This window comes from Manis pentadactyla, chromosome 10, assembly GCF_030020395.1.
Source record: "Manis pentadactyla isolate mManPen7 chromosome 10, mManPen7.hap1, whole genome shotgun sequence".
Lineage (NCBI taxonomy): Eukaryota > Metazoa > Chordata > Mammalia > Pholidota > Manidae > Manis > Manis pentadactyla.
Window position 1 is genome coordinate 81,598,220 of NC_080028.1, and position 20,578 is coordinate 81,618,797.

At 39.0% G+C, this 20,578-nt stretch overlaps 1 protein-coding gene across 4 annotated transcripts in view; it reads right to left on the minus strand.

Moving 5' to 3' along the window:
* The window catches only part of NSMCE1 (NSE1 homolog, SMC5-SMC6 complex component), a 46,407-nt gene extending 31,541 nt beyond the window's left edge, over positions 1-14,866 (minus strand). For 2 of the 4 annotated variants that reach the window (XM_036916893.2, XM_036916892.2), the window contains exons 1-2: positions 14,719-14,866; positions 8,481-8,627 (exon numbers count right to left, since the gene is read on the minus strand). In XM_036916893.2, coding sequence (XP_036772788.2) covers positions 8,481-8,627; positions 14,719-14,839 — 268 coding nt within the window. In that variant the 5' untranslated portion in view covers positions 14,840-14,866. The remainder of the gene's footprint in view (positions 1-8,480; positions 8,628-14,718) is intronic. The other 2 variants (XM_057487063.1, XM_057487064.1) reach the window with 2 other exon arrangements.
* Between the last annotated feature and the right edge of the window lie 5,712 nt (positions 14,867-20,578).

Genomic DNA, 20,578 nt, shown 5'->3' on the forward strand with positions numbered 1-20,578 from the left:
ACACATGAAAAGATGCTCCACATCGCTAATTATCAGAGAAATGCAAATTAAAACTACAATGAGGTATCACCTCACACCAGTAAGGATGGCTGCCATCCAAAAGACAAACAACAACAAATGTTGGCGAGGCTGTGGAGAAAGGGGAACCCTCCTACACTGCTGGTGGGAATGTAAACTAGTTCAACCATTGTGGAAAGCAGTATGGAGGTATATCAAAATGCTCAAAACAGACTTACCATTTGACCCAGGAATTGCACTCCTAGGAATTTACCCTAAGAACACAGCAATCAAGTTTGAGAAAGACAGATGCACCCCTATGTTTATTGCAGCACTATTTACAATAGCCAAGAATTGGAAGCAACCTAAATGTCCATCAATAGATGAATGGATAAAGAAGATGTGGTACATATACACAATGGAATACTACTCAGCCATAAGAAAAGGGCAAATCCAATCATTTGCAGCAACATGGATGGAGCTGGAGGGTATTATGCTCAGTGAAACAAGCCAAGCGGAGAAAGAGAAATACCAAATGATTTCACTTATCTGTGGAATATAAGAGCAAAGGAAAAACTGAAGGAACAAAACAGCACCAGAATCACAGAACTCAACAATGGACTAACAGGTACCAAAGGGAAAGGGACTGGGGAGGATGGGTGGGTAGGGAGGGATAAGGGGGGGAGAAGTAGGGGGGTATTAAGATTAACATGCATGGGGGGGTAGGAGAAAAGGGAGGGCTGTACAACACAGAGAAGGCAAGTAGTGATTCTACAACATTTTACTATGCTGATGGACAGTGACTGTAAAGGGGTTTATAGGGGAGACCTGGTATAGGGGAGAGCCTAGTAAACATAATATTCGTCATGTAAGTGTAGATTAGTGATACCAAAAACAAAGCAAAAAAAAAAAAAAAAGGGCAGTTCCTGTGTGGTAACCTCCAACGAGTTCTACACAAGGGTATAAAGGGCATATAAAAGTGTAGGCAAAGGGTCTGTTTGTGTTTATACAGAGGATCAAAGCCTAATTGGGCTACCCCGAAAATGAACTAAGATACGATATGAAAAAGAACTTCCAACATCTGCACTCTCTGGAAGACTCATGCCAGAAGATGATCATCAAAAAACCCCAACAAAGATCCACGCACTGCTACAGCTGTAGATGCACTCATCCCACCAGCTCCTGGACTTGCCATGGGAATGAAGGAGATATCTAAGCTGGCCTGTGCATACAGTAAAACAACAAATTTGACTGGATCTATACTGTTGGAACTCAACCAAGAATTAGGAGAAGTGCAAATTGTAGCGCTCCAAAATCTTACAACTACAGACTATTTACTGTTAAAAGAACATATGGCATGTGAACAGTGCCCAGGAATGGGTTGTTTTAATTTGTCTGATTTTTCTCAAACTATTCAAATTCAGTTAGATAATAACCATCATATCATTGATAAGTTTTCACAAATGCCTAGGGTGCCTAACTGGTTTTCTTGGTTTCACTGGAGATGGCTGGTAATTACAGGTATGCTTTGGTTATGTAACTATACTCCTATTATGTTAATGTGTGTGCGCAATTTAAGTAGTAGCTTAAAATATATACATGCTGAAGTTACTCTACAAGAAGATATGTCAAAGAAATAATCAATCTTCCCATGTTTTCTCCCGCCTGCTACTTCTATAGCTTTTCTTCTTCCTTCCTAATTACAACAAATTCTTAAATAGAATTCGTGCCTCATATCAAATTTACCGAGTATCATAACTCCTCCAAGTGGTAAAGATACCTCAAGACAAATGCTGGGCATAGAAGCCACAGGGCATAAATATGCAAAGAATTAAAAAGCTAACCTTTTCAAACAATAAGGCTTCCCTCTCACTTACCAACTTCACATTTCCCTGTATGGCCCCGGAAGATGACTGGTTAGCCAGAGACGGGTAAGATTCCTCAAGGGAGGGACAACCTAAGACAGGCACAGTCGCAGGGGGGCCATCAGGTGAGAAATTGGGGATCAACAGAGGTGAGGCTTAGAACCTCACCCCCCCTGTTCTGAGAGAAATCTTCTGCATATGTGGATGTTTTATTGCCCTGGTCTAGCTTGGATTAACACATAGTCTACAGGCACACACCTGATCATCTACATTTGCTCTCTTACAACACTAAACTATGTTTTCTACCTTTATCTTGCATCTACCTACCACTTCAGCATTTTATTAAAAATAATAATAATAAAGAGAGAAATGTGGTATCCACATATAAATCAAGTATAAAAACCAAATGAGTATTCATATTTGAACTGATTGTTTAGAGTTTATAATGCATGAGCAAAACCGAAAGTTTCTGTGATGACTGCCCTTGTACTGTTCACTATGTAACTTATTCATTATGTAAGAATTTGTTCTCCATGTAAGAACTTGTTTGTTATGCCTCAGAAGATTGGAGACTGACGAAAATTAGGCTTGGGGTGGATTAATGATTGTGCATTGAGCACTGACTCCCCTGTACAGAATTTTATTGTCGTTAACAACCATTTGATCAATAAATATGAGAGATGCCCTCACAAAAAAAAAAAAAAAAAAAAAAAAAAAAGGACAGACTTCCAATGGTAAAATAAATAAGTAACCGGGATGTAATGTATAGCATAAGGAATATAGTCAAGATATTGTAACAGCTTGGTAGGGTGATAGCTGGAACCTAGAATTATGTATATAAATGTTCTACCACTGTGTTGTACACTTGAAACTAATGTAATGTAATACTGTGCGTCAACTACCCTTCAATAAAAAATAATTATTAAAAAAAAATAAAACCACAATGAGATATCACCTCTTACCAGTAAGGATGGCTACCATCCAAAAGACAAACAACAACAAATGTTGGTGAGGTTGTAGAGAAAGGGGAACCCTCCTACACTGCTGGTGGGAATGTAAATTAGTTCAACCATTGTGGAAAGCAATATGGAGGTTCCTCAAAATGCTCAAAATAGACTTACCATTTGACCAAGGAATTCCATGCCTAGGAATTTACCCTAAGGATGCAGCACTCCAGTTTATAAAAGACAGATGCACCCCTATGTTCATCGCAGCACTATTTGCAATAGCCAAGAAATGGAAGCAACCTAAGTGTCCATCAGTAGATGAATGGATAAAGAAGATGTGGTACATATACACAATGGAATATTATTCAGCCATGAGAAGAAAACAAATCCTACCATTTGCAACAACATGGATGGAGCTAGAGGGTATTATGCTTAGTGAAATAAGCCGGGCGGAGAAAGACAAGTACCAAATGATTTCACTCATATGTGGAGTATAAGAACAAAAGAAAACTGTAGGAACAAAACAGCAGCAGAAGCACAGAACCCAAGAATGGACTAATAGTTACCAAAGGGAAAGGCACTGGGGAGGATGGGAGGGAAGGGAGGGATAAGGGCAGGAAGAAAAGAAAGGGGGCATTACGATTAGCATGTATAGTGTTGGGGGGGTACGGGGAGGGCTGTGCAACACAGAGAAGATAAGTAGTGATTTTACAGCATCTTACTATGTTGAAGGACAGTGACTGTGAACTTGGTGACAAGTAGTGATTTTTACAGCATCTTACTATGTTGATGAACAGTGACTGTGAATGGGGATGTGGGGGGGACTTGGTGAAGGGGGGAGCCTAGTAAACATAATGTCCTTCATGTAATTGTAGATTAATGATACCAAAAAAAAAAAAAAAAAAGATGATCGCATAGTTTTTCTCTTTTAGTTTGTTAATATGGTGAATTATACCAATTGATTTTCAAGCATAAACCACCCTGCATTCTTGGGATGAACCCCACTTGGTCATACTGTATCAATCTTTTATATATTGCTAGAATAGATTTGCTAAAACTATGTTTAGAATTTAGCACCTATATTCATGTAGCATCTTGGTCTTTAGTTTTTCTCTCCTTGCTCTGCCTTTGGTTTTGGTATCAAGAAAAATTAGTTTCTAGTCACAAAATGAGTTGGGAAGTGATCCCTTCTCTTCAATTTTCTGGAAGAATATGGGTGAGAATGGTATTACTTTCTCCTTAAATGTTTGGTAGAATTCACCAGTAAAGCCATCTGGCCCTGGGACAGGCACTATTGACAGCCCTGTGTGAACATTCCGCATTGTTTCTCTCTAATCCTCTCGACTGGTCCTTTCCCTAGCTTCTCAGATAGTTCCTTTGGTGATCAGTTTTTAGTGCTCACCACATTTCTACTGGTGGTACAAGAAAGATACTTGGTCTTTACACCAGTTCCTGGCACAGAGTTCCTAAAACCCTTGGGATTTTCTGAATCTGAATGATAGTGTGATAGGAGTGTTTTTTGTTCTAATAAGGCAACTCTTGGCAGGTCCCTAAATAACTTCAGGATGGGGGGTGATTGCCAGAAAGACCAAGCCTTGATTAGAAGCTTGTAACTTGCAGTCCCATCCCCCAACTCTGGGGAGAGGAAAGGGGCTAGAGATTGAGCTAATCACCAATGACCAGTGATTTAATCAATTGTGCATATGTAATGAAATCTTCCAAATATCACCCAAATGATGGGACCTAGAGAGCTTCCAGGATGGTGAACATATCAAGGTGCTGGCAGAGAATGGAAGTTCCACATATATCCTACCCTATTCATACCTTCCATGTGGCTGTTCCTGAGCTGTATCCTTTACAGTAAGCCAGCAAATGTAAGTAAAGTGTTTTCATAAGTTCTGGAGCCAATCTAGCAAATTACTGAACCTCAGGAGGGAGGTCTCAGGGACCCCTGATTTATAGCCATTAGGTCAAAAGTAGGACTTGTGACTGGCACCTGAAATGGAATCAGTCTTGTCGGACATGAGCCCCTTTAATTGTGGGATCTGACACTGACTCCAGGTAGTATCAGAATAAATTGAGTTACTGAACACCCGGGTGGTATCCAGAGAACTGGAGAGGTCGTGTTGGAAAAGACAACACAAATTTGGTGTCAAGAGGGGAAAAAAACCCTCATTGCTTATCTCATAAGAGATGATGTCATTCACTGACTAATGTCCAATGTTTCATATATGTTGCCCATTTTTAATTGTTTCAGACAGAAGGGTAAATTGCTCCATTAGTCTAACTTGTTCAGAAGTAGAAATCCTCAAATCCAAGTCTTCTTAACTATCACTCCCTAGGCCTCCTGTACCTACTTCCATCAAGGGGGTTTATACTGGAATCATCTGATTCAGTATCTGTATGATTCACAAGACCCAAGGCAAAGTTAAGCTTTACCTCTGTGTCACCAGGCCATAGAAGAGAGGCCTGGCTCACATAAGATTCTCAGGAAGTTGTGTTGGACAATGCATGTATGCAAGCTCTGGCTCAAATCTAAGGTGCTCTGAGAACACAGTTCCCCAAATACCATTCAGAAAAGCCAGATGCAAGGCTTTACACCAGGACATCAGCACAAAATATAAACTTTTCACTAGCCAGAACAATGGGGGAATTTATTTTCACCCTAATGACAATAAGAAGAGAGCTCAAACCAAAGCCAAAAATGGGAAGTGCTTTGATAAACTGTATGAACACAGAGAGAAACTATAATAAGAATAACGGGCAGTTTCAATTATTCCTTTGTTTCATAACTGTCTTAGGAACTAAATATTTTTCCAGTTGGTAAAAGGGGACTTTCATCTCTTCAAAAGATAAGGAGATTAATAATATTAGGGCTTATAAGTATCTACTTCATTTGAGATCACTTCTTTCCATCATTCCCTGTTTTAAATCAATCTCTCAAATAACAGTAACATTTGAGAACAAGCTTTTTCCTTTTCAATGAAGAAAACAAACTATAGTTCTATCCTCACTGCCGTTGCTGTAACCATACCTTGATACACAGAAATGGCATATAAAGTGTGAAGAATAAATCAATTCCTAGACACATTCTACAGGACTTTCCTAAATTAGGTCACAACAACATTAAAGGTCAAATAAAGGCAAAAACACTTTCATTCTTGGTACTAAATCATCATATGGCTCCTTGCACTAAGCTATGAAACTTCCCCATCAACATTAAACCTCACATTCAGGACTTACGAAACTAAAAGGGAAAAGGAATGAATTGTCATATAAATAAAGATTTAAAAAGCATTATTATTGAAAGATAGGTTTAAAGTCCTGTTGTGCGTTGAAACAGCAAGAGAAGCTAGCTTGACAGATTAACACTGCTTTTCCATAAAGAGGCTCTCACCTCCTACCTACCACAGTGCAGGCAATAAGAGCAGATATGTTTTTGCTGAGGGACAGTTCTCAAACATAGCACTAATTATGTCACTTCCCTGCTTCAAATCCTTCTAAAGGTCCATATTAACCATGGAACTAAACTTAAAAAAAAAACATTACTATGGTGTACATAGGCTCTTCACAATCTGTAAACCTACATATGAAAAGAGCTTATTATCTTCCCACACATCATACATTCTTTTTTAGGGTTTCCCAAGGTATGTTATTTATAAGTTAATTAAGTTTAGACACACAGGATTGAACAAAGCTAAACAGGTTTCCTTACTATAGAACCCCTCCAAGCACTTAATTTGTTAGTGCGCATTATCGAGCTCCCAGAATTTCCCATGGAACACCTCAATGAACCAGTCACTTAAAACCCTGCCTCTTCCTGAACATGCCACCCTCTTTGATCTTCCTTCTTCTGCACATCATGAAAGAATATTCTTTCTATATTCACTGTGTCTCTCCCGTCCTGACTCCCATACACCCCTGAACACTCTCGGATCTGATTTTGGCTCTATCTGCAGTTCTCTAAACATCACCGTTTCTCATTTCCCTTCACTCTGTGCCTCTCCCATACCTTTCTTCACCTCTCTTGGCTTGGCTTGCTTGTTTCTCCACTATTCCTTTGAAAATTAAAAATACAGAGATAGATATTCCCATTAATCACAAGTGACAACTATTAGACTACCCTAATAATGCCATGCTTGTTTCAAGTCTTTATTTTTTTTTAGTAAAAGAAAATACAGTTGACTCTTGAACAATGCAAGGAGTAGGGGCACCCATATCCTGTGCAGCTGAAAATCTGCATATAATTTTTAACTCTCCCAAAAACTTACCTACTAATAGCCTATTGTATATAAAATGGGTCGACTAACTTCAGATGCAACAAAGAGCAGAAAAGAAGAAAAGAAATAGGGTTGTGGAGTCCAACACAGAGCAAGTAGAGGGCGAACTAATTGCTCTACTGGCCCCTGCAAGGATTGACACCTGCCTGCATGTGGATCAAGCCCTGGATGGGAGGAGCGTACTTGGAAAAGGCAAAGGTTACCCACCTCCTTCCTCTGAATTGCCTAACCCAGGCTTCAGCTCCTCTGCTCCTCTCAGGCCTTTGTGTTTCTCTCTGATCCAGATAGCCACTGGTCAGCTCAGTTGATTAGAGAATAGTGTAAGTAACACCAAGCTTGCAGGTTCAATCCCCATACAGGCCACTATGCGTGTACAACATTTTTCCTTTTCCACACCACCCATGAAATCTGCTGCCTCACATCTAGTTACAGATACTGTATATTTACTGGAAAAAATCCACGTGTAAGTGGATTCACGCAGTTCAAAATCATGTTGTTCAAGAGCCAACTGTAGGATAAAGATGAAGCATCTTCTGATTCGTAGTGACAAACCGATCCCACTCCTCTTCTTCCCAAAGGTAAACACCTCATGAGTGTGTTGCAATCCTTCCAGTATGCTTCTGCATTTTTACATGCAGATATATGTACTCATGAACCACAAAAACTGTTATTTTACAAAAAAACATAATGACATCATACAGTAAGTTTAATTTGTCAACTTTCTTTTTCACTCAACAAGACCTACTCATACTGACACTCAACTCAGGAAGACCTAACACTAACTACACCAACCTATCAACATTGCTCCTCTTGCTTCTACTGCCACCGCCAGTTACTGAAAATTTAGCATGCACCTGGGTCCTATGTCTGAATGCTATCTGTACTCCCAACAACCCACTGAGAAGATGCTCCAAATGCCCACAGCTGGCACAGGGCAGGGATGGCACTTCTCCAACTATGCCAAACTCTAAGGCTGTGCTAAGTGGACCTCTTACTACCAATAGCCAACTGAGCAGTTTCCCTGTGCTGGGTGTTTTATATATATAATGTTTCTTAAGCCTCTGAACCACCCTACGTATCAAGTACAATTAATCATCCTCATTTTTGAGAAGGATAAACTCAGGCTGGAGAGGGTGCTGGAGCCTTAGTGTAAACCACAACTATATAGCTTCAGAGTCCAAGTTCTTATCCACTGGGCTAAATGTCAGACTTACTTTAAAAAACTAAAGAGTCGAAGATGAGATGAGACAGATGGGCTGGCATGAGATTGTGAGAGACTTGAATGCCCAGGTCAGGAGTACAGGTTGACTGGGTCCGTGGTATTATACCACTGCCACCAGTCCCTGATCATACAGTACCAGAGCATCCTGGGACAGGGAAATGGAACTCACGGTCATGGACTTTATAGCAGTGCTTCTGCAAGCGCCTAACGTCCCATTCCTCCAGCACTCCATGAGTCATCAACAACTGGAGGAATCGCCGGTGGACATCAGTCATGATGCCCATTCTTCTTGTACTGCCCTGCATGTATGAAGGAGCTAAAAGAGAAGCAAATGAAATCTAGTCACCTTGAAGCACACCAAAAGCAATGCTCTAGGTTTTGTACTAATTTACATTAACAAATAGAAGTTTATTATAGTTTTAAAAATCAATTTAAGCATGGTGAATAGTACAAAAATGAAAAGGACAAAAGTTAGGGTCTAGGCAAATTAGTTTCGGCAGTGGTGAGAGGTGTGGATGCTGAAGCCCAACAATGCCTGTATTCACAGCCTGCTCCCCATCTTAGGTGTAGGAAATGGGGAAACCTGATCTCTATGTGCTTCAGTTTCTGATCTGTAAAGTGAGAACAATGACAGAAACATCCTCCACAGAATTACTAAATTATGCACTAAATGAATTAATACACAGAAAAACCTGGGAACAGACTAAGCACTAAAAAAGTGTTAGCTATTTTTACTGCTAGACAATTCTGGGTCTGAAACTTGGCTCAGCCATTTATCAGATCTACGGCCTTGGATACATTTAGCTGAGGCCCCACTTTCTTGCTATAAAATTAGAATACTGTTCATTGCTTAGAGAACTGCTCGTAAATATTTAATAAATTCTAGTTTTCTTCTCATTTCCCAAACCAGTAACAAAACAACTGTTATGGCACAATTGCAGGGTATTTTTTAAATCTCCTGCTTTCTACTAAAATGCTGTCTTTCCACAAACCACAAAGATCAGAGTTGAAAAAGCATTACACAAGCCCTGATCAAAAAGCCTGCTCCTACCACAGAGAAGGTTCGCAGTGTGGGGGCTAAGAGTCTGTGGGCTTATAACTAGACAGGTGGTGTTGAGAAGAGTGCTTGTCAGGCCTGCCGGATGTTAAGAATCATCCAACTTGCATATGAAAAACACAGATCCCCAGGCTCCTTTCCTGGAGGTTCTGACTGCAGAGGGGCCTGGAACTGTGAGGTTTTAACAGTCACTTCAGGTGATGCCATGATATGACAAGAAATTCACTGTTACCTTAGGCAAATACAGCACAGAAACATTTTTAGCTAACGTGCTTAAAAGTCTCAGTCGTTTCATCTATCAATAGGGATAATAGTAATAACGATCTTTAAGGCATAAGATGGAGTTTAAATGAGATATGAGTACCCAAGGTTTGCCAAGGACCTGGCACATAGGAGACACACAAAAACGCTAGTTATTGTTCTTTTTAATCCGCATAATAAACTGGACCTCAGAGCTGAGAAGATGCACTATCTCATGACCAGTTTCTCTGACTGCCTATTAGGTATCTGTGAGAATATCTCACTAGCACCTCAACTTCAACAAATCCTAAATTGGACTCATCTTCTCCTTCCACAATCCTCAACCCTTTTCCTCCTGAGTCTTTCACGAATCATCGGTTTGGATGGTACCATCCACACAGTCATACAAATACTGCAGACCTGAGCACCCACCTCTGATCCTCCTCTCTCTCAGCCTCAGATGCGACCAACCCTCAAGTCCTGCCAAGTTTACTTCCTATCACTAGGACCATTTTGCTCATCCACTGCATTTTATGTACCTTATTTGCCAGTGGTTGTTCTAGGCACGACAGAATGTGCAGGGCTAAGAAATTCAGACTTTCATCCTAGAAATTTTGGATACTTGGGCTACCCAAAGAAACGGTCTTTAAGCAGATGACATAGCCAGGCTGTTAGACCAAAGAGATAAAAAACTTATCAAGTTGAGTAGTAAATAAAATCTAGCTATATTATTATAAGAGCTACTTTGAAAACATAAGAATGTCAAAAAATTAAAAGTAAAAGGATAGAAAAATATGTACTCTGTGAGCTAACCAAGAGAAAGTTGGTGTGGCTGAATTAATAGGACACAAAATAGATGCTCAGGCAGAAAGTATTACTAGAGATAAAGACAGTCACCACAAACTAATAAAAAAGGTTCAATTCCCAAGAAGACAGAACAATTTAAAATATTTAGGCACCTAATAACAGAATCTCAAAACCAAGTAAAGCAAAAATGATCAGAACTATAAACCTACCAATCCATAACCATAGTGGGAGATTTTAACATATCCCTCTCAATAACTGATGAAATGAACAAAAAAATCAATAAGGTGAGAAAAGATTTGCACAATTGCACAACTGTGCTGGGTGTGCTTGTAGTCCTTCAGAACACAATAAATTTGGAAACCAGAAACAAAAAGATAACTACAAAATCCTGCTTAGAATTTAAGAAACACACTTCTAAATAATCCATTATCAAAAGAATTATTAACGGAAATTAGAAAATATTTTGAACTGAAAACAACAAAATATTATACATAAATACTGGCAGGAGGCAATTAAAGCACAAGAGGGAAATTAATAGCCTTAAATGTTTATCTTTTTTAAAAAAGGGAAGCATGAAAATTAATCAGTTAGGCATCCATCTTAAGAAGCTGTAAGAACAAATTGAACCCAGAGAAAATAAATGAAGAGTGGAAATTAATGAAATAGAAAATAAACGTGCACCTGAGATCAACAAAACCAAAATTATTCTTTGAAAAAAATGTAATGAAAGTGATAAAACTCTGATGAGATTTTCTAAGAGAAAAAACTTAAAAATAAACAAGTTTGGACTCAAAAAGGGAAACTAATTGCAGATGTAAACATATAGAAAGGATATTATAAACAACTTATAACAATCCTAAGTTTTAAATATGTGCGAACTCACAGCAAATTCATTCAAAACCAACTAAAGAATGAGTCAAAAACCTATTAAGTTTTATAACCATTGAAGACGTTTTATGGAAAATCCATCTTCCCACAAAAAAAGCATCAGGTCCCAACAGATTTATCGGGGAGTTCTATCAAACATTCTAGGAACAACTAATTTCAAATGTTACACAAACTATCTCAAAGCCAAAAGAAGAGCAAGCCCTCCCCAAATCATCTGATAAGGCTGACAAAAGTTGGGCACTAAAACCTAACAAGGACTTCAAAAGAAAGGAAAATGAAAAGCCAGTATCTTTCACAAACATAGCTGCAATAGGCCAAAGCAAAATGTTAAAACAGAATTTAGCAATGTAAAAAAGGATGATACACCATGACCAATCTGAGTTTATCCCAGTAACGGTTTAACATTTTGAAATCAACATTGAAAATAAACCCAATGTTATGTCAATAATATGGCAATGAAGCTGGGGAGGAAAAGAAAATCAACGTATGTCATCATATTAACAGAATAGAGGGGAAAAAGCACATGATTATCTTAACAGATACAGAAATACAATTGATAAAATTCGACTTACTCATACCTAAAAACTCTTAACGAACTTGGAAGAAAAAGAAACTTCCTTTATCTACTAAATGACGTCCACAAAACCTACAGCAAACATATCACTTAAGAATGAAATACTGAAAGCAATCACTTTAAAATCCAAATAGATCCAATGAAACTGAATCAATGCAATTCCATTCAAAACCCCAACATGTTTTGTGTGTCTGTGTATGATTTAACAAGATGATTCTAAAATTTAAATACGGAAAATGTGTAAGTAAAACAGCAAAAACATTCTTGGAGTAAAGGAAAGTAGGAGGACTTATCCTACCAGGTACGAACTTACTATAAAGCTAGAGCAATGAAAAAGTGTGATAATGATATACAAATGGACAAATAAGAAATGGAACAGAATAGAGAATTCAGAAATGCATACATATATGGATACTTAACACTAGAGAAATGGAACTTCAGATCAAAGCAAACTTTTCAATAAAAGGTGCCAGAGCAATTGATTATCCATAAGTGAAAAAAATACAACTAGACCTTTAGCTCACACTATGCACAAAAATCTATTCTTGAGGATTAAGGTCATAAGAAAGGAAAGACTATAAAGCTTTTGGACAACAATATAGGGAAGTATCTTTATGACTCAAAGGTAGGGAAGGACTTCTTTACGAGACAGAAACAGTACAAACCATAAAGGAATATAGGATAAATTAGACTGTTACAATTAAGAACCTCTGCTCACCAAAAACACCAGAGTGGGACAGAGAAAAGACATATATGGTATACGTCTTCTGGAAGGTATACGAAACACACATAAGCCACAAAAATTCATATTCAGAATATAAAAAGAACTCCTACAAATCAATAAGGGGAAGACAACCATAAGAGAAAAATAAGCAAGAGAAACATTACAAAGAAGATGTACAAATGATTAATAAACACATGAAAAGATACTCAAAATCAATGTCACCAGGCAAATGAGTATTAAAACTTCAGTGATTAACGTCTTGCCTATCACCAGATAGGCAAAAATTCTTAAGAAACTTGTATTGTAACCACTTCAGACAATAACTTGCTATTACTAGTAAATTTGGATAGCCCCAGAAACCCACTGTTAGATATGTAACTTACAGAAGTTCTTCCACATTTGCCCCAAGAAATGTTTATAAAAGCACCACATAATAGCAAAAACCTGGCAACAGTACAAATGGCAGTCAATGGACAAATATCTATATAAAGCATTTATAACCATACCATGGAATTCAAAACAGCAATGAAGATAAAGTAAAGCTACTAACTTCAACATCTAAGTATGTCATATATATAATGTTAAGTGCAAAACTCAAGTCACACATATTATAGTAGGATCCCATTTGTATAAAATTCAAAACCTAGCAAAACCATCCCTTGCATTCATTCGATACACATACAGCAAAAACTCCAAAGAAAAACAAGGCAATGAATAACACGATATTCAGGGCATATTGGCTGTCTTTGGCAAGGGGAAAAAAGGATTCAATGGGAGCCTTTAAGGATATGATAATGTTCTCTTTAACTTGGTGGTGAGTGTATGGGTGCTCATCTTTATTCTTTAACCTTGTATTTTCACACATTGTTATGGGTGTCTTAATACATATCTTAATACAAAATTATGTAAATATGTTGACAGCTAAAATACATGTTAAGAAGAGGTAGAGAATGGTACAGAAGACTATAAATTGGGGGAAAAGGGAGGAAAATGGGAGTGAAAGATAAAGATAGGCTTGTTCATGCACAGAAATCAGTTGTTTCTGGGTAGGGAGGTTAACCATGGACATTACCTACCCTAACAATTTTAACAGATATGTTTGTGGAGTAAGCAAACCTCCATCATAATGCATTTGAGCCACAGGCTAACAAATAGTGTTAGTGCTCCATATGCACAGCTCCATGTAACCCTCCTAGACCTTAGAAGGGGAGCACTACTAACCCCATTTTACAGATGAGGAAACTGAGACTTGAGATGACATGAGACTGAGATGGCACAAGGTGACATGCAGAGTCAGTGATGAAGATGGGGGTGGTGAAATAAATGCAGAGTTCAGGAACTGTGGCACCCCAGTCCAGGTAAGTGAGAAATATGAGTGAACAATAAAATTACCATCCAGGTCCTTCATCTGCGATTCTCAAATCTAAAAACTTCTGAAAAACAGATCTTTTAAGTTTGAAAACATGATCTCACCTTAGGTGAGGCTATGTATGGTTGTTCTTTATCCCCTTTACTATAAAATGCACATATTTGGCTGTGTAAATATTAATGTATTTGATTACAAGACGCTGCTCCAGACCCCGATGAAGGTATGACATAACACACAATCTATGCACGTTTAACCTGTCAGATATCTGAGAATTCGGGATTCTGAACACATCTAGTCTTAAGGCCTTAAAATAAGGGGCTGTGGACGTGTACAAAATGATAAGTTCTGTACACAAAACAGAGGGTAGACAGAGGACAGAGAGAGTATCTGAGGCTGGTCAGCGAAGTCCGTATCTTACGTATTCAGTTTAGACAAAATTTTGTTTTTTGCTTTTTTCACCTAATATTACGACTGAAACTATTTTTTCACATAAAACCACGACGGAGAAATGTCTGCGTGTGAGAGAGGGGCTAAGGTCCAGCCTATTCGCCCCCTCTGGCCCTCTCTGGGCCTGTTCCCTCATCAGAAAACGAGAAGCCCGCAGCCCCCGGGTCCCGAGCGCCACACTCCTGCACAGCACGCGGGTCGACGCCGGGGCCTGACCCCCATCTTTCGTCCTCCCGTCGCCTTTAGGGACGGCCTGCTGCCTTCCCCGTCAGCCCCACGCCCCCGCGCCCGGATTACCCACCGCCGTACCAGAGCGAAGCCCACCCAGCCGGCGGCAAAGGCAGAATGGCACACTCCGCTCCTCCTTCGGGGCGGGGCGAACGCAGACGCGGCGCTCCCACTGGTGGATGTCGCCGATTCATCCCGCCCACTGGATGACGCACTTCCCGTGCTCACGCCCACGCCGTGGCCTTGATGCCGCGAGAGCATTCGGTTCTGTCGGTAGTTAAGTGCTTCCCATGCGGTTCTTGGTACCCTAAGGAGGGCTGCCCCTTGCCGCCCTCCGCCTCCCGCCCCGCAATGGCACCGCGCGGCCCAAGAGGAGGAAGAGCAGTAGTGCAGCGCCTCCTCCCCACCCATTCCGAGCCTCAGTTTCCCCATCTATAGAACTGCCAGTGTGGCCTCTGGTCAAGAATGAGAGTTGGCATGTAGCCCGAGCTAGAACACTGACTCTGCCGCTTACTAGTTGCTGAATTTTGAGCAAGTCACTGAGCTGCGCTGAGCCTCAGTCTCTTATTCTGTTAAATGGAGATAATAATAATAATAATAATAATATTATAATAATGAAAGAGATGTGAAAGGGAGAACTCACAGGCAAGCGCTGATGAAATGTCAGCTGCCATCTTACCTAAGGATTGTTGTGGGAAGTAAATGAAGTTATTAATAGACGTGAATGAACTGTTCTGAGCCCCCAGAGCACTCATTTTACAAACGTTTGTATTCCAGTCCTTAGTCTGAGGCCTAGGGACACGGTCTAGCAGAGGAAACAGGTAACTCATTATCAGAACAATAGAAAGTGCAAGTACTGATATCTGTGGTGATAGCTTTAAATCTCCACTTAGTCGGTTACCACTCCTGTGACCTTGGGCAACATTCTCTGGACCTCAGTTTTCTCCTCTTGCTCAGTGGGGAAAGCAGAGTGTAGTGGTTAAAAGCTTGAGCTTGGGAGGAAGCTGGACTGCCTGAATTTGAATTCTGGCTCTTAAACTCAGTATCTCTGAGACCCAGGACAGATTACTGAAGCTCTCCATCTCAGCTTGCTCATCTATAAAGCAGGGATAATAATAGCATATTGTTGACAGGACTGTTGTGAAGATTAAATGAGTTCATACATGCAAACCACTTAAAAGAGTGTCTGGCACATAGGAAGCTCTCAAGTAAGTGTGAACTACCCATTCCTAATAAAGTACTTTAAAAATGTTTTAGGGGCAGTCACATTTTAAGAAAACAGCCCTAAAGAGAACCACCCATGTTTTGTTTGCCCTGCCCAGTTTCATAAAATTTTGAATTAATTGTCAATATTTAAAGTCAAGGCATTTTACATAAACCCCTAGGTTATCTGACAGCTGTTGAGAAATGAGACAATCTATCAACAATAGGCCTGCATTCTCCCATGGCGGCACTTGTTTAGAGCTTGGTAGAGACTATGCTCCTTTGTAATGAAAGATATGCTCTCCTGGAGTGTAGAGAAATGAAAACTGAGGACCACCAATAGAAAATACTGGAAACACTGACTTTTCAGGATCAAAGGGCCAAGAAAGAAGGTAGGAAGAGAAGAAAGTGATTTCAGACTGAGTGGTACCAGAGGCAAATAGGTGGGAGAGAGTATTGACAAGCAGGTGTCATCTTAAGTGTCAGGTCTCTGGAGACAAGAAGAAAGATGTGCCACTAATTTAGAATAAGATGGCCAATAAGAGCCCATAGAGGCAGAGGGGCAGCTTGATCTGCCTCCGAGAGGAGTGAATACACAGAAGCTGAAGGAGTACTGACTACTTCTAGGAAGGATGGTTTTGGGAGGGGAGACGTGATGACTTGGGAGCAGAGGGAATAATCAATGGAATAAAGATGGGAGACAGGAGAGAATGGGGTCAATGGTATATGGGGACAGGGTTACTCTTACCCTAAAGAGGAAGAGAGACAATTCTGAAACAGGAGGGAGAAAAGGTAAAATGGCTGGATAAAGCCTCACTCCTGACGTTTTCTATTTCCTCCATAAAGTGGCAAATCATCATTCTGTTGAATGAAAGGACTGGGAAGATGCTAGGAGATTTGAGGGGAGTCAAAAGGTCTGGAACAGATGCCAAAGGGAAGCAAAAGGGAGACTCCAGCTATAGCTGAAGCCATAAATGCATAAAGAGGACAATCATTTACCTGCCCCCAGCCCCTCAACCTCCCATCCTCATGCCACAGGGCCTCAGAGCAGATGCTCGGTGTGGGTTCATCCTGGGTGGCTCTTGGTTGGGCATATGCAGGTGACTAGAAGGCAAAGCAACTGGAGATCCCTGAAGGAGAGTCTTTGAAGTGGTCCACCCTAGTATAGGCAAGCAGAGACAGGAAGGAGGGGCAGAGCAACCAGAGGTCTCTGTGAGGTGAACTGGCTTCTGGAGGAGCAAGCAGTGAGTAAGGATTGAGTTGGTGATGAGTGAGTGACTCACCACAGGTGACCCTCCTGCCTCAGCGGGACTCCACCCCCAGAAGAGCCCACATTCTCTAGTTGATCCAGTGAGTATCTACTAGGACTTTTGATCTCCAGACATTAGACTCTGCTACAGGACAACTCTAGCAGTTCAAATGTTCTTCTGAAAGTTGACCCTAAAAGGTACAAGAGCTACATAAATGTGAATTTGTTGTACATAAGGGAGGTGGCCGAGGCCTTGCCTAAAAAGGAATGTTGGGGCCAAATCATAGGCTAAGGTGGTAAATCGTTCACCTGAAGACTGTAGAAGCTATCAGAGAAGAAGTCATGAGATCAGGTTTCTATTTGAGAAAAAGGACATGAGCACATCTGTTCTTTTCAAACATACTTGGAAAATTTACAGAAATTAACTAGGTATTGGCCATAAAGGAAGCCTCAGTAAATTCCAGAGGATCTACAGACAACATTTACAAATCACAGTGAAGTAAAACTAAAAGTCAACAACAAAACAAGAGCCAAAAAGAAACCCATACACCTTAAATTATAATTAAATTCATAGAGTACACCTTAAATTAGTATCTGCAGTTGCTTCTGAGGTGAGGCCAGGGAGACAGGACGATTTGTTCCTTACCATGTATATCGATCACTTATGAAAAATAAAGTGAAAATTTATAAGCATACATTCGAGTTTTATTTCTTAAGCTGGGTGTTTGTTATATCAATTTTTATGTCTGCGTACATTGAAAGATTTTATACATCTTTTAAAGAAAAAGAACTTATATTTAGAAACTAAAAAAACATGGATCAAAAAGAAAACCAATGTGGAAATTCCAAATATTTGCAAATGAATGTCAATAAAACCCTGACATAATAAAACTTATGGGATCCAACAAAAACAATACTTAAGAGAGGAATTTATAGCCTTAAAGGTACTTACCACAAAACAAGAAAACAAAATTTAATTGAAGTGCTCATTTAAGAGGGAGAAAAGTAACAACCAAATAAACCCAGAGAAAACAGAAGGAAGGAAATAATAATGCCAAAAGGAGAAATGAGTAAAATAACAGAAAATGAAGTTGATTATGGAAGCCAAAAACTGGTGTTCAAAGACTAATAGACAGACTTCTTGTAAGATTGATCAAGAAAAGGGTGCAAATAAGCAATATTATAAATGGCAAAGGGGACATACCAGATAGAGTAACAACTTTAGAAAGCATAATAGCACACTATGAGTAACTTTATGCCATCACATTTGAAAACCAAAACTTGGCTCTAGAAGAGAAGTAGACCAATTATCATCAATGAAATTGAAAAGTTAGTAGATCTGCTCCAACTCATGAAATGCCTAAGTCAAGATAGTTTTGAAATTAACAAAACAAAACTATATTATGTAAACAGCACCAAAATATGAACAAGAAGAGAAGTCTGGCCAACACATTCTATGTGGCTAATCTAATCTTGATACCAAAGCAAGAAGAGCAGAATTAAAGACAATGTCAGGTCCATGAGTATTACAAACCAATATAAAACTTTCCAGAAGACAAAATTCAAATGGCTAAAAAACATTGGAAAAATTACCAAGCTTATTATTAGTTGGAAATAAAAACAACAAAAAGATGCCAATTTTTCCCAATAAGTATGACAAAATGTTGCCAAGGGGAGGGCCTCAAGAGTACAAGGGAGGTTTTCTCCAGTTAAATTCACATTAAAAGGGATGAATTAACTCACAAGTATCTATGTACATGGATAAATCTTAAAAGCACAGACTGGAGTGGGGGGAAAAAGCAAGCTACAAAGTGATGCAAAGATTATGCAAAATTCGTGAAATGCAAAATGGCAATATTTAATATTTCCAATAGATAAATGCATGTATATAAAAGCATTTTGTTTATAAGAATTAGGAGTATTGTCACAAAACTGAAACAAGACTTCTAAGAAATAGGAAGGAGGGTTGGGATGGGGGTAGGGCATAGAGAACTCTTAAGATTTATCTGTAATGTTTTCCTTTTAAGTTAAAATACTAAAACTCTATATCCATTAGTGTTTGTCTAATTTTCCAAATATTAACTTTAAAAATGGGAAAGAGACAAGTATGCCAAAATGTTAACAGTGGTTAATGTTGGGTTGTGGGAAAATGGATGACTGTCATTTCTTTCACTTTCACCTTTCTGTATTTTTTAAGTTTCTAAAAGAAGAGTACAAATACAAAAAAGAATGAAAAGCGTATTTTTTACTTTCTTAAAGTGCATGGCAATTAGTGAAGAGAACAGAAAGGGGGGGGAATTGGAGATCAGGTTTTGCATTTTATGTATGATCCAGTGGAGGTGATGGGTATACATTGGCAGAGCAGAAAGGGAAAGTGACTCCCCTATTCATCCCTCATCTTAGAGGGTTAACCATAAAAACGAGTCCTGTTTAAAGTCTGGGGAAGTCTTGGACACTGGATTGAGAAATATGCACACTGCTGGAGGCAGTGAAAGACTGTTCAATCTTCCTAAAGGGTAATTTGGCTGTGCTCATCAGGCACCTAGACATACTATGTTCTTTGACCTCATAATTCTATTTCTGGGAATCTATCTGAGGAAATAATCAGAGATGCACACAAGGCTAATGTTCAAAGAAGTGCATCATAGCCTTAATTCTATCAGGAAAACTGGCAACAACTTAAATGTCTCCAAATAGCTAACAAGGAGAATGGTTGGAATAAGTAAAAATTCTGAAGAATATTATGTAGCCTAAGAATCATGTTCTCAAAGAATACTGAGGTCAGAAAAAAACAACACAATGCAAAATATTTTAAGAGAGAAAGAAAACTAGAAGAATATATATTAAAATATTTTTGGTGGATATCCCTAATGGGGGAGATTATGATAAAAAAATTTTTCTTGTCACTTTCTTATATTTTCCAACTTTTCTCCCTTCATATAAATCTTTTTCAAAGTAGAGTCTATATGATCATAAATATTTTAATATAATGAAGTGATACTATATAAAATTGGGACATACAGCCATATTTATCCAACATCATCAGAGAACTGTTTTACACAAGCCAATTTTCCCTATAACTAGAGTATCCATTTAAAGCACATTTTTAAAAGTTTTTGTATTTTCTGTATTAATAATTCTAAAATATATACTTATCTGACATTTTTTTTTCAGGTTAAACAGGCAACATTTTATTCAGTGTCTTTTAAGACTGCAGCCCAGGTGATGCAGATTCAAGGGGCACTTGAACTGCATTCCACCAGACTACAAAGTGGAGGTTGCTTATAGGCAAAAACGGTAAGGTTAAAGAAAATCACATAAAGTGTTAAAAATTATGATTGGTGCTGGACAGAGGTGAGGGTCTTTTTTAAGTAAGGATTGATAAGAGGAAATCTTAGAACTACAAAGTTAGAGTTTGCAGCTGGTATTTTGAAAAACCACAAGGTCACAGCCAGCAGCATGTTGGTTGGTCCTTGAGATA